General features: G+C 51.0%; 1 protein-coding gene across 2 annotated transcripts in view; it reads right to left on the reverse strand.

Annotated features, from left to right (window-relative positions):
- Nucleotides 1-12,125, reverse strand: part of ARHGEF7 (Rho guanine nucleotide exchange factor 7) — a gene marked incomplete at its 5' end in the record, with an annotated part of 126,809 nt that overhangs the window by 44,673 nt on the left and 70,011 nt on the right. For both annotated transcript variants that reach the window (XM_082675796.1, XM_082675797.1), the window contains one exon: nt 6,115-6,203. In XM_082675796.1, the coding sequence (XP_082531922.1) occupies nt 6,115-6,203 (89 nt within the window). The remainder of the gene's footprint in view (nt 1-6,114; nt 6,204-12,125) is intronic.

The raw sequence follows: 12,125 nt of genomic DNA on the forward strand, positions 1-12,125 counted from the left end.
GGGGCACGCAAAATGTGTATGTTACTGTGCCTTTTAGAAGGAGTTACGTTATTTCAGTGTTTCTAAACTTGGGAATTCATGAGGTCTTGGGATGTATTTCTTCCAAATGCTGAAGGTTTACTACGCAAGAGCTCCAGCAGAAGCTGCAGGGCCGCTCTGGTCTGTGCCGGCCAGGGGCTGGCCCTGGGAGCCAGCAGACCCGGGCGTGAGTCCCAGCTCTGCCATGTCTTCACCAAAGGGCTCTTACTGGTCTGTGACAGATACTCAGAGTCCACTCCCTGACTTCAGGTAGGAGGCATCTTACAAACCTCCTCGGACTCTGCCTTCCAGCCCAAACCCGCGAAAGTCCTACTTGGAGCTCCGTCACGTGACTCCATTCTTCAGGACGTGACTAGTTCACAAGACGGCCTTTCCCACGACTGAACAGCTCAACTCTTTCTCCATTCACAGGCCAAGCCTCAGCTGCTACTCTACCCAGCTCCTGCTACCAGCGGGAAATCTCCATCTATATAAAACAAGGAAATTACATAAAAACAGTGGGAGCAGAATTTGTCACAGACGCCAGCAGGCCCCTCGCCGTCGGTATGAATGTGGGTGGGATACAGGAGAGGAGGGCGCAGCTCCTCAGAGAGCGCAGGGAGCTGAGCTGCCCTGTCCCGGGTGAGAGCCATAATGGGCCTGAGCCTCGTACAGGCCCCGGGCGGAGACACCAGACGTCAGGACTGAGAAGCAGTCTTGGCTAAGGTGGGCGAGGTAAAGGGACCATAAAGGATAAAAGAAGCCAAAGCAGTGCTTGAGGTCAGTGTGGCTCTAGGCCAACCTCCGGCCACCAGGCAGAGGCTCCAGGCAACTCCAGGAGCCAAGGGGACGGACGGGCACAGATTCGCTCTGGAGCACCTGAAAGGTCCGTGGAGGTTTCCTACCGCATTTTACGCAAGATGCACGTCTATTCTGAACATTTATTAAAACCACTGATTGCTACCTATTATACTTGCAATCTTTCAAAGACAAAGCTACCTTGCCTTTTCATTGTACTCCGGGGAGTAGAAGCAAACCATGCCTCATTTGCTGTCCACAGATAAGGAGCACTGATGTAACCCTGGAAAATAAAGCCCCAGTGCATCACAGGACACGGAAGGCCATAAGGACCCATATCTTCCCAGATGGACATATTTAAGAAACCTCGTTCTCTGCCGGTGACATCCCCTAAAAGAGGTGTCAAAAGACCGTTCACTCCCTCTGGGGGTGGCATCTAGCTTCTAGAACAGAAGGACTTTCTCTGATCTCCACCAGAAAAGGCGTCTGCTACCAGGCCGTAGGTGCAGTCAACTCCTTTCACTGTCAAACCCATCAAGCTCGGGCAGGTGACAAACATGTTCCCTTTCACTGTATGATCCTGTCGCCCTTGACTCCAGCCCTCCCAGGTAATTAATTCTCAAATGGGATGCTTGTTGGCAAATGGGCCTAATGCCCCCAGTGCTTCTAAACGCTCTTCCTAACAACCGTGAAAACCTCTTAAGGGCCAGCATTTCACCAGGCACCTTAAGGCCCACTGCTAATCCTCGCAACAACACTACAAGGCCAAGGCCAGCATTTCCAACGTCCTTTTACAAACACATGACTGCGTGAGCAGCTGGGGGGCTTCTGCCAGGCCAGCCCCCCAAGAGGACGCCCAAACACTACACACAAAGCCGGAGCACCCCTCCCCTCAGAACCTAAACAAGGGCTCTCCGGACCATTCACTGACCTAAGCCTGAAGACAGACTGACCTCAAACACCTTCACATTAGAAAACAAAGTTAACAGTGCTGGCTGGCTTTGTCACAAAAACTAATCAACTCTTTACTTAAAGCAAAGCTATGGGTTTTTTCTTCCATCATGACTCTCTGTGTCTGAGGCCCGGACTCCCCCACCTGAGGTCTCTAACGCCCTGCTGACATTTCCAGCACAGTCTGGGCTCTGGTGCCAAAGTAATCCTCCAAACATCTCTATTACTTGCATTATCAAGTAATGGGATTCTGCCACACTGTCTGGCACACTTCCTTCTACTTGCAGGGACAACGTTTTTACATAATTACATCACATTATCTAGGTAATTTTATGTTCTGCTTACTGCACCTAAAATGAATATTTGACATTTTTTAAAGCTTCAAGTGCATTTTTAAGAATTATAGATGGTTGTACTGCTGGTGTCTTAACCATTCTTGTACTGCTACATATTTAGGTTGCTTGCAACTTATTGTTGTAACAAAGCACCCTATGAAAACACCCTTGAGCAAGCATCTCTGAATACCTTTCAGGTGATTTTTCTGGAGTGGATTTCAAGAAGCAGAATTACCACATTAAAGGGCTTGAGTGTTTTTAGAATTCCATGAACAGCTGCCATATTACTTTTGAGAACAGTTCCTGGTTCTGCACGTGAGGAACGTGGAAGTCGTCACTCCACCCTAACAACAAGTAAAAAGCTGAACAGACTGAAAATCGACAACTCTTCTCGAGTCCATAAGGGGAGGGGACACAAGGCTACTGCCCCCAAGATGTCGCACTGCCTGGAGCAGAGACGCTGGGGTGGGAAGACCTGGGCTGTAGTTGATGACGTGCTAGAGGCTCAGTGCAGACCAGCCTGAGCTATAAACCCTGGGGGGGACACAGTCACGGGGGACCCGTACCCCCAGTATCAGGAAATTTACCTCTAGGAGCTCAACCAGGTACCCAAAATAAATATCAGAGAAAAGTCGACAATCTGGATGATTCCAACTCTAAGGCAGTAAGAAGATTAGTGGTTGCCAGGGGTAGGGGTTAGGGTGGGGAGGAAAGAAGCCACAAAGCACAGAGGATTTTTAGGGCAGTGACATACTTGACATTGTAATGATGAATACACGCGTGTACAGAGAGTGAACGTTAAAGTAAACTGGGGAGTCTGGATGAGTGTGTGTGTCAGTGCAGGTCCATCCTCGGTGAACAATGTCCCATCTGGTGAGTGATGCTGGTAATGAGGCGTGTGTGTGTGTGTGTGTGTGTGTGTGTGTGTGTGTGTGTGTGTGGGTGGGTGTGTGTGTGTGGGTGTGTGTGTGTGGGTGTGGCGGGGTGGGAGGAAGAGGGTACGTGGGTAGTCTAGCTCCCTCTCAAGTCTACCGTCAATTTAAAACTGCCCTAAAATAATAAAAGTCCTGTTTAACAAAGTGTCCAAAGAACTAAAGAAAACTATGCTTAAAGAATTTTTTAAAGTATAAGAACAATGACTCAAATACAGTCTGTACTGAACTATAAAAATAATCAAATGGAAATTACGAATTGAAAGGTAGGCGCTCAAGATCAGATTTGAGCTAGCAAAAGCAATAATTAGCAAACACAGAGAACTCCCTAGAACAGAAGGGAAGAATGAAGAAAAATGAACAGCACCTCAGAGACGTGCAGAAGGCCAGCATGTCTGCCAACAGTGCACAGGGCGGGGGGCGTGGTCCCGGAAGGGGAGGAGAGAGAGGTGACGAACGGCCATAAGTCACTAGGAGCCACTTCCTGCTCCCCAATCTTGACCATCACATGATGGCGGAGCTTCCTCACGGCCTCTTGACCTCCACGTGTTTGGGCCTCCACCTAGAATGCTCTCCCGTGCTCCCCACTGACCCCAAGTGGAGACCTAAATCTTTCACAGATCATCAGCCCACACTGGTCTCACCTCCTAGAAAGTGTTCTTATCTCTCAGTGGGGTTAAAGATATCTGTACTTCTGCAGTTTTCTGTGAAAACAAAACTACACAAGGAAGTGCGAAAAGTTTAACACATTATCTATTCTATTTGTTCTGTGTGTCATACTGTGCCCCACATTTTACTTTTCTGTATAATTTATAAATATGGAATTCAGGAAAGCTGAAACTGACTCCTGGCTTCGTCACTAACCAGTTCTGTTCACTGCAAAGTGAGAGTGCTATATGCCGAAAGATGGTTCCCACGAGCTCTATACGTCGATGTCCGTCACGACCGCAATTTTAACACGCGCTGTTCACTCATAGAGCTTTATGTAAACAACCGTTTGGATGTGATTCTGAAGCCAAGGCGTTTCCCCATCATGCAGAATGAAAGAGTTGGCTGACTCCAAGACAGCAGCACGTGTGACACAAAGGCTCTTCTCCCTGTGTAAGCGCAGTTAAAGAAGGAAATCTAAGGCAGCACCGGTTGCGTTTCAGTCCAGAGAGGACTGCACGACACACAGCGCCGACGGAAGCAACCCGCCAGGCTTTCCAGGAAAGCACGGCTACCTACTTTTACACAACACCCAGTGGACGCAGGGTCCCCGGAGGCCAGCGCAGTGCTGCCGGCACCAGCTCACACGGCACCGGCTGCTTTCCTCTGATACAGTTATCTGGACGCACACCAGTGAAGAGGAGGCTCTCCCGCTGTGGCACGTCACTGTGGATGAGGAGTGCGCTGCTCGCTGCAGCCTCCCCCGGAAAAGAAAGCAACGCCTCACCTGAGAACGTGCACGAAGAAAAGGCAGCTCCGTAAGCTGAAAGTTTTCCCCCTAACAAATGCTGAAGCGGCACAGGACCCCACACATAACACATTCCACGCACTGAAGAGCAAACATGTGGGCAGAGCCACGTCCCAGGAACAAACCCCGAAGAGACAAAGATTCGAAGGAGGAGGGTTCGGAGAGCAGAGCTCGGCCAGGAAAGGCAGGCGCCCTGAGCCCTCGGGACGCAGGTGTGCTCTGCCAGCGGGGGTCGGAGTCCAGATGAGGCCAGTGAAGAGCGCTAACGAGAACGGGGACAGACCAGCGAGACGGTGGAGAGATTCAAGGGAAGGAGGTGACCAACACGAGGAGAGGGGAGGCCACGGGCCACCAGGGGTGCGCTCAGCGGCCTGGCGCACGGAGACCGGGCAGCAGAAGAGGTACAGAAGTGAAGTCCTGCAAAGAGGAGGCCACGGATCGGGGGCAGGTGGTGAGAGGAAACACCGACGGGGAGGGTTCCTGCCGCTCTCTTCACCGCTGCGTAAGCAACGCCTATAGCAGGGCCTGGCAGAGCGAGCCCCCGACAAATCCTTAAGAAATGAACGAGGGCCCCCAAGGCCAACTTGCGCTGCAAGACTTGGGGGCAAATGCGTAGGAGAGAGCTGAGCGCGCAGCCCCAGGTCACTGGTTCAGGTCTGCACGACTCTGCACCATCTCTTCGTAAGAGCACCGGAGACGCAACGCTCGTGATGAAAGGGCTGCTGCCAGGAGAGGCTCAGCAGGCGCTACTCTACTCCAGATCCTCAAAGGTCTCGTGGCGCAGACTTACATCTCCAATCGAGAAAGTAAAGACGACTGGGAGTGGGGAAGAAATAACTAAGTAAGTGCACGCTTCCCACAGAACTCAAAATAGCCGTGTTTAGAAAGTTCACCCTGCTGGCTTATCACACCAGGTAGATACACACCGGCAATGTAACATCTACCCAAATCTAGACTATCATTTCCCATTTCCAGCAGATGGAACGGTTCAGGAAAAAGGAGGTTTGGATTAGATATTAGATTTAATGCCACAGGTACTTTTTAAGCTCACAAACTGCTCAAGTTTCAAAATGCAGCAAATTTTAGGATTCTGAAACCCTTGCCTTCACTATGTACAATGTCTAGACACTCTCCTCGAATTTCATGCTATTTGATATATATACACATATCAATCCCAGAAAAGACTACGTTAACATACAAAATGAACTAGAAACTGTATTGATCTGGAAAACTGACCGTCTACTCCCAATGGAGTATATGGCCTCTGACGTATAATGGCCTCTGACGCACATAAAACCTGTAAATCACATTACGCACCTTTTAGAATCCCAGTGTTGAAGAGCTGTAACCGCATGGGGAAATAATCACAACACCCAGTTACGCAATAAGAACAGGGTACTATTCCACACATTCATACAAAACTATAAGAGTATTATAGAAATACGTAGAGGTCAGAAGGAAACAGAGCAGAATAGTAACGGTGGTTGTATCTGTGTGGCGGACGATACGTGATTTTTATATCCTTCCTCCCTCTCTAGGCAGTTTACCTACATTCTACACTGCTCAGTTTTAGAGACATTCAAAAAAACAAGTTATTCTTCAAAACTGTTTTGCGATTACTCACCACGTTGTAATAGCTTTTGTTAATGGCAGTTGTATCAAATCCTTTGGGAGGGCTCTTCAAGGCTCCAGATTTGGGTGACACGGGCTTTTCTGAAATAAAGACGTAGGGCAGGTTTACGGCTCCACCCTAGAGAGGACCACGCGCGGCAGCCCCGCACGACCCCAGCTTCTGGGCCCAAATGAGCCCCCAGTCCAACGGGCGGCGGGACAGAAGCCCATGCAGCCAGCAGGCCCCCAGCCCCATCTCCACCACACGGTCGGCTCCCTGAGCTCAGAGGCCCCCACAGCCGTGCCTCCAGCCCGTCCTCCCAGCCCAGGCTGAAAATCTGACAGATTATGCACCACTGCTGTCAACAAACAAAAAAGAACTAATCTATACGCTACACATGCAGCTCAGGCGTGCAGTACGGGTGAATTACTAGGCCCAGAGCATCAGAGACAACGTTGGCAGACACGTAACAATATTAACACATCAAGACCCACAGGCTGGACTGTATTTGGAGGGATCCAGGTCACTCAGGATGCAGAAGTCCCTCTAAACAAGGGCAACAGACAAGGAAGGAAAGCCACCCCACACAGGGCAACAAGGAAAAACCTCACTGCCTTCGGAGCCGCCACACCAGGGACGACAAGGAAAGCGGTCACGGCTACTGCAAGGATTCAAGCACTGAACATCACATGGCTTTCATCCAATTCAAGAGAGATTTATTCAGAATAGGTACTGAAGAAGCGCTTGCCAACTGATTCCTTGGCACTCTGTGTGTGTGTGTGTGTGTGTGTGTGTGTGTGTGTATGTGTGTGTGCCACTGAGGTTCTGTGGGGCGGGTGTGTCTGTCACTGAGGTTCCGCGGGGTGCGTCTATCACTGGTTCTCCAAGGCTACATCAGAGTGGGGCTGGTGGGGAGGAAAGGAGAAACTGTGATGAGCACGGCCTGGGGGCCTCGGTCTGTACAACCCCCTTCCTCCCTTGCCCCCTCTGCAGGGTCCTGCTGTACACACGGCTGCCGGGGCCCCTCCGGCGTGTTAGGTAGAAGGATGCTGAACACACCTGTCCAGAATCTCTCTCTTTAGGCAGCATTTCCCTCCCACCCCACACACTCCTGAGCTCCGGGTCCCTAATTCCAACTGCTCAATAGCTCCATTATCTTCTCAGCAACAGAAACCCCAAAAATGCCCAAAGCAAAACGCACTGTCTCTAGCCGTGGGTCCCCCTCCTCCTACGGAGCTGTTTACCTAAATCTTCTTTCAATGCCTCACTGTAAGGGCTTTCCAAACAGCTGAAAATAACGAGCAAAACAGAAGGTGTTATTCCTAGTTGAAAGAATTCTCTCTGCCCATGGGATGGAAGCAGAACTCCACAGAAAATAAACTACTTCTAAACCATGAGAAATACAAGGAGGAAAACCAATCTAGTCTAGCTAATACACTTTGCTTCCCAATCTTGTATCTGCAGCTAAGCATTTAACTGTGGAAGAAAAAACTACGACATTTCCATCCGAAGAAAAAAATGCCTTTTCATCTTTAAAATCTGCAGTTTGGGGGAAGCATATGCGACGACAGTAAAGGGAGGTGGCTGAAGCCTCAATAACCGCCCCGGGGACCATACACAGCACGTGGAGGAAGACACACAGCAACACGGGTGCAGCAAGGTTAATTCACGAGAATGACCTGAATCTGCTTTAGAGTTTTTAAACGCAAATAACTTGCCAACTGCCTCATTCTACTTAAACTTAAGACATACCTCACAACATCACGGTTAATAAAATTCAGTCGATTTACTATGAGAACTACAAGGAAGAAGCTTTTTCAAAAGCAAGCTTCAATCTACTAATATTCTATAAAAATAAGGCACAGGCAGAAGAGACCCAGACAAATCAAGGTTTAAGTCCAAAGAGGTTGTCTTTTCGCCCTCAGAAAAAGGAAGCACACAGTGTGCTGGTCGCTAAACGGAAACTTCTGGGCTGGGAGGCGTCACGAACACACGCCCGAAGCCTTGGGTCCAGACGCTCAATGAGCTGTCACACGAAGGAGCCGCCAACACGCCCTCTGCAGAGGGTGCAACTGCCGCCGTGCCACCTGCGGGAGACCCGGGAGGGCAGCGCTGGCTGACGCTCCAGGCCCAGGCTCCAGGAACAGTCGTCCGTGGTGGCGGGGCGAGGAGAAGCGCAGGACCCCTGCGAGCCTCGGGTGGCCTCTAGCGCCTCCACCAGAGAAAACTTTGAAGTGTCAGTGCAACATAACAGAGGCCAAGTCATGGGCACGCATAACAGAGGAAAATGCACAGGAAACATATTAGAAAATACTCAGCCTTCCCACTATCCTAAGAAAAACAAGACATTGTTCTGGCCCATCCAATGGCTAAAACAGATTGCACTCGCTGGGACGAGGTGGGGGAGCCAGGAAGACAGCACAGCGCCACCTTCCAGGGCCGACGGACGCAACACGTGCCCCCCTTTCTCGCAATAAATGTTCAAAAACGCCGATAACAACCGAAGCTAAACACAGATGTGCTAAACGAAGACGGGGAGGGAGGCCGCAAAGCACCGGCAGTGGTGGGAGCTGCCCTGGGGCCGGGCTGCAACCAGTGCTGTTACGGGACTGCCCCGTCCCACCGGGTGGAGCTCTGGTGACCCGCACGGCTAATGAAAGAAAGCCTAGAGACTTCCGTCCGCCGGCCAGAGAAGCAGCTAGGAAGTGTGCTGGCCACTCAGGGATGGGGGACACAGCCTGTGAGAAACCAAACCAAGGCTGACCCCGCCAAGCGTGCAGTCCAAGGCCACACCATCTCCTGCAGGACCACCAGGATTTGCCAAGGGCAAGAAAGCTCTCGGGGCCCGGAGGAAGCCAATGTCAGCCGTCTCCGTAGGCACTTCTGCAACCCAGGGTGCAGAGGTACCCACTGAACAGCCATCCATCAAAGAGCAATCCATAAATAAAGCACAAGCTCACGAAGAATGAACCACCAAGGGAGTGTAAACAGAAAACATACGAGGGGACCAGTCCCCGAGATGCAGAAATTAACAGGATAATCTAGGAGGCTGTACAGCAAATGTGCTTAAAATGCCTGGAAAGAAATTAGGACCATAATGAGTTAAAAAGGCATCATGAAAATGAAGAGCATCCGGAAAAGAATGAAACAACTTCTAGAAATGAATACGATGGTCACTAAAACGAAAATCTTGGTGGACAGGTAAACAGGGCAGTGAGGAGGGAACGGGGAAGGGAAAGATCTGAGGAATGGACTCCAAGTGTGGTCCAGTGAAGCAAAGAAACGAAAGCATGAAAAGCGGATTAAAAGCCACGGAAGGTAAAAGCTAACCGGATGTTCAGGAGACAACAAAGCAAACGAGCAGGCAGCGTGACTTTCCAGAAACGGCAAGTTCTCGCGTCCTGGGCTAGGGCAGCACGGCAGCCCTACACAGTCACCCCTCCACCCCCGGGGGGCGGCCCTGCCGCTGGCGATGCTTCCAGAGGCAAAGGCAGTCACACCCCGGCCACCTCAGGGCCCAGCTATCGTGGGCTTTTCTTCCGCCTCTTTCTGGAAGGGTAAGGGCTCCCTCTCGTCATCCCTCATTTCCCTCTGCCTCTCCTGTCCGAAGGTTTCACAGCCCTGCTTTCTGCGCTGGTGGCGGCCCTCCCGCCAGGCTGTGTGCACTGACCCCTCGGAGCCCACGGGCGACGCTCAACCCTGAGGACAACTCCAACTCTGGCTCCCGCTTCTGAGTCCCCACTGTTTGTCACCCGGCCTGGAAACCATTCTCCCATCCCCGGTCAGGCTCCCCAGGGGTTAAGCCCCACGGTCACTGGTTTCCGTGCTGCCAGTTTCCTCAACCCTGTACTCCTTCCTATTGGCTTTCAACTGCTGAGCATCTTCCTGGTTCATTTAGCCATAATCTGTCCTTGTGGACTCTCCTGAACCTCGGTCTGAGCCTCTGTTACAGAGATCTCCAAGTGTGCACAGGAGTGGGGAGAACCCCACACACGTGTGCCCCTGCTGAGCCTGCACAGGTGCCAGCCCCCGGCTGCTCTCATACCCTCTTTCCTCCTGGAAGCCTCACAGCAAAGCCCACCAACACTTCCGTGTCCACCCTACTCAGAGGGTTCTCCTCTTTAATTAAAATCCTAACATCAGGCACTTATCACACCTGACAAATTCCTAATAATTCCTTAATATTATCTGATGCAAGTCCATATTCAAATTTCCCGGTCGGTTACAACAAGGCTTTTGTAGTTGGCTTATTTGAATTAGGAACCAAATAAGATCTACACCGTGCATGGGGGCGGCTCTGCCCTAAGCCTTCTTTATCCTCTCAAAGCCCCTCCTCTCTTTACTTAACGCCAGCAGGGAGCACAGGGCACCGCCCCCTTCCCCATCACCCATGCTACCCAATTTTCTATTCAGGGGACCTCAGGTAGGCTTCCTGATTTATCGGTAGACATTCTGTTGTTTTTTCACTGTTGTTCCCCCAGTTCCCACAACAGTGGCCACTAAAGTAAATATTTGTTGAATGGACGTTGGCTGTGATTTTAGAACCGAGTGCAATCGTTAACAACCTTGGAGTATGAAAAACAGAATGCAAAGGTGGAAAAAGGTCAAGGGTAAGTCCTCGTGTTACAAAGAGGGGCATCAAGAGATGACTGTCAATGTCCGTGGACGTGAAATAAACGATATTAGTTAGCATTCCTGATAAAGGGAACCAACAGGAGAGAGGGCAAGGGAGGACAAGTCAGAGAGAAAGTCTGCAGGACACAAATCAGGCAGAGAAGTCCCACCACACACAGAAGGGGCTGCGCGGAGAAGGCAGCTCATGGCGGGGGCCGGGGTCTCCCAGGGGCGATGGCCAGGAGAGGGGGAGGGGGGAGCAAGCGACCTCTGCCCGTCACCCCATCGGCTTTTCTGTCCCACGTGCTCTGTTTTCACATGCCTGGATTACTTTTAACGTAATATTTCACAAATAAAACTTTTTTTGAAAAGAGCATCTCTATTACTGAAGACTATGGACCCTGACCCCAAACTGCTACAGGACAGTTGACCCATGGGCGTGTCCTTGAACCAGGGGGTGTTAATCACGGTCACTGGGACGTGGCCACGCTCATAGAACACGCCCTACAGGGCCCAGTAACATCGGCGTTCGTGTGAGCGTGCGTTTATTATGTTACTCTAGAGAGACACTCCTTCCACATTCCAGAACAAATTACCAACCCCCTAACCGCAGGCCGCTCTGTACATATGTGAGCTTCCCCACACGCCCCAGAGGTGCCAGGCTTACATTTTATACTCTCCCCACCCAAAAAATGTGCATCAGGAAGAGAGAGCATGGAGAGGCACAGCCCCATTCCGGGTGCCTTGAGAAACACAGCATCACGTGCACCCATGCACATGTGTGCATGCACACGCCCAAACCCATTCCACGCCAAAGAAGGGGGTGAGGGCAGAGGCTTTTCCCTGCCACACTAATGAAACAAGGTTCTGTGTCACCCTGTCCCTCTCCCTGCACAGGTTATATTTCTATCAAACACTGCTCTTTCACAGCCAGAGTAATAACTGCGTCCAAAATCCAGCTTGCATTTCATGTCACTTTAGTATGCCAAAAATAAACAGAAAATACTGGAAAATGAGAAACTTAGGAAATGGCAGTGTGAATGCTCATTAAACATCACGCTGCAAGTGAGAGTAGCAAGTGAGAGCCATTTAAGTTCCCACATCACTGCCAAGCACGGCTCATGACTCAGCGCCCCAAGCTCACCCGATCCTAAAGGAACACTTCCAAGAAGTGCCTTCACTGTTCACTGACGAGAAAACTCAGCGCATCAGAAATGACCGCTTAACAGAAACCCGGTGCACGAGGTGCACACGTGAACCGGGACCTGGGAGCATCCCGAGCCCACGGGTGCCCCCAGCAGCAGCCCGGCCACGGCAGTGCTCACGTTCTAACCCACGGGAGACCCAGCGTGTCCGCGTTCCCGGAAGGAGGGCAGCAGCAGCGCCGCTCACTACAGAGCCGGCCTCCT

The sequence above is a fragment of the Grampus griseus genome (assembly GCF_964374135.1).
Source record: "Grampus griseus genome assembly, chromosome: 18".
Lineage (NCBI taxonomy): Eukaryota > Metazoa > Chordata > Mammalia > Artiodactyla > Delphinidae > Grampus > Grampus griseus.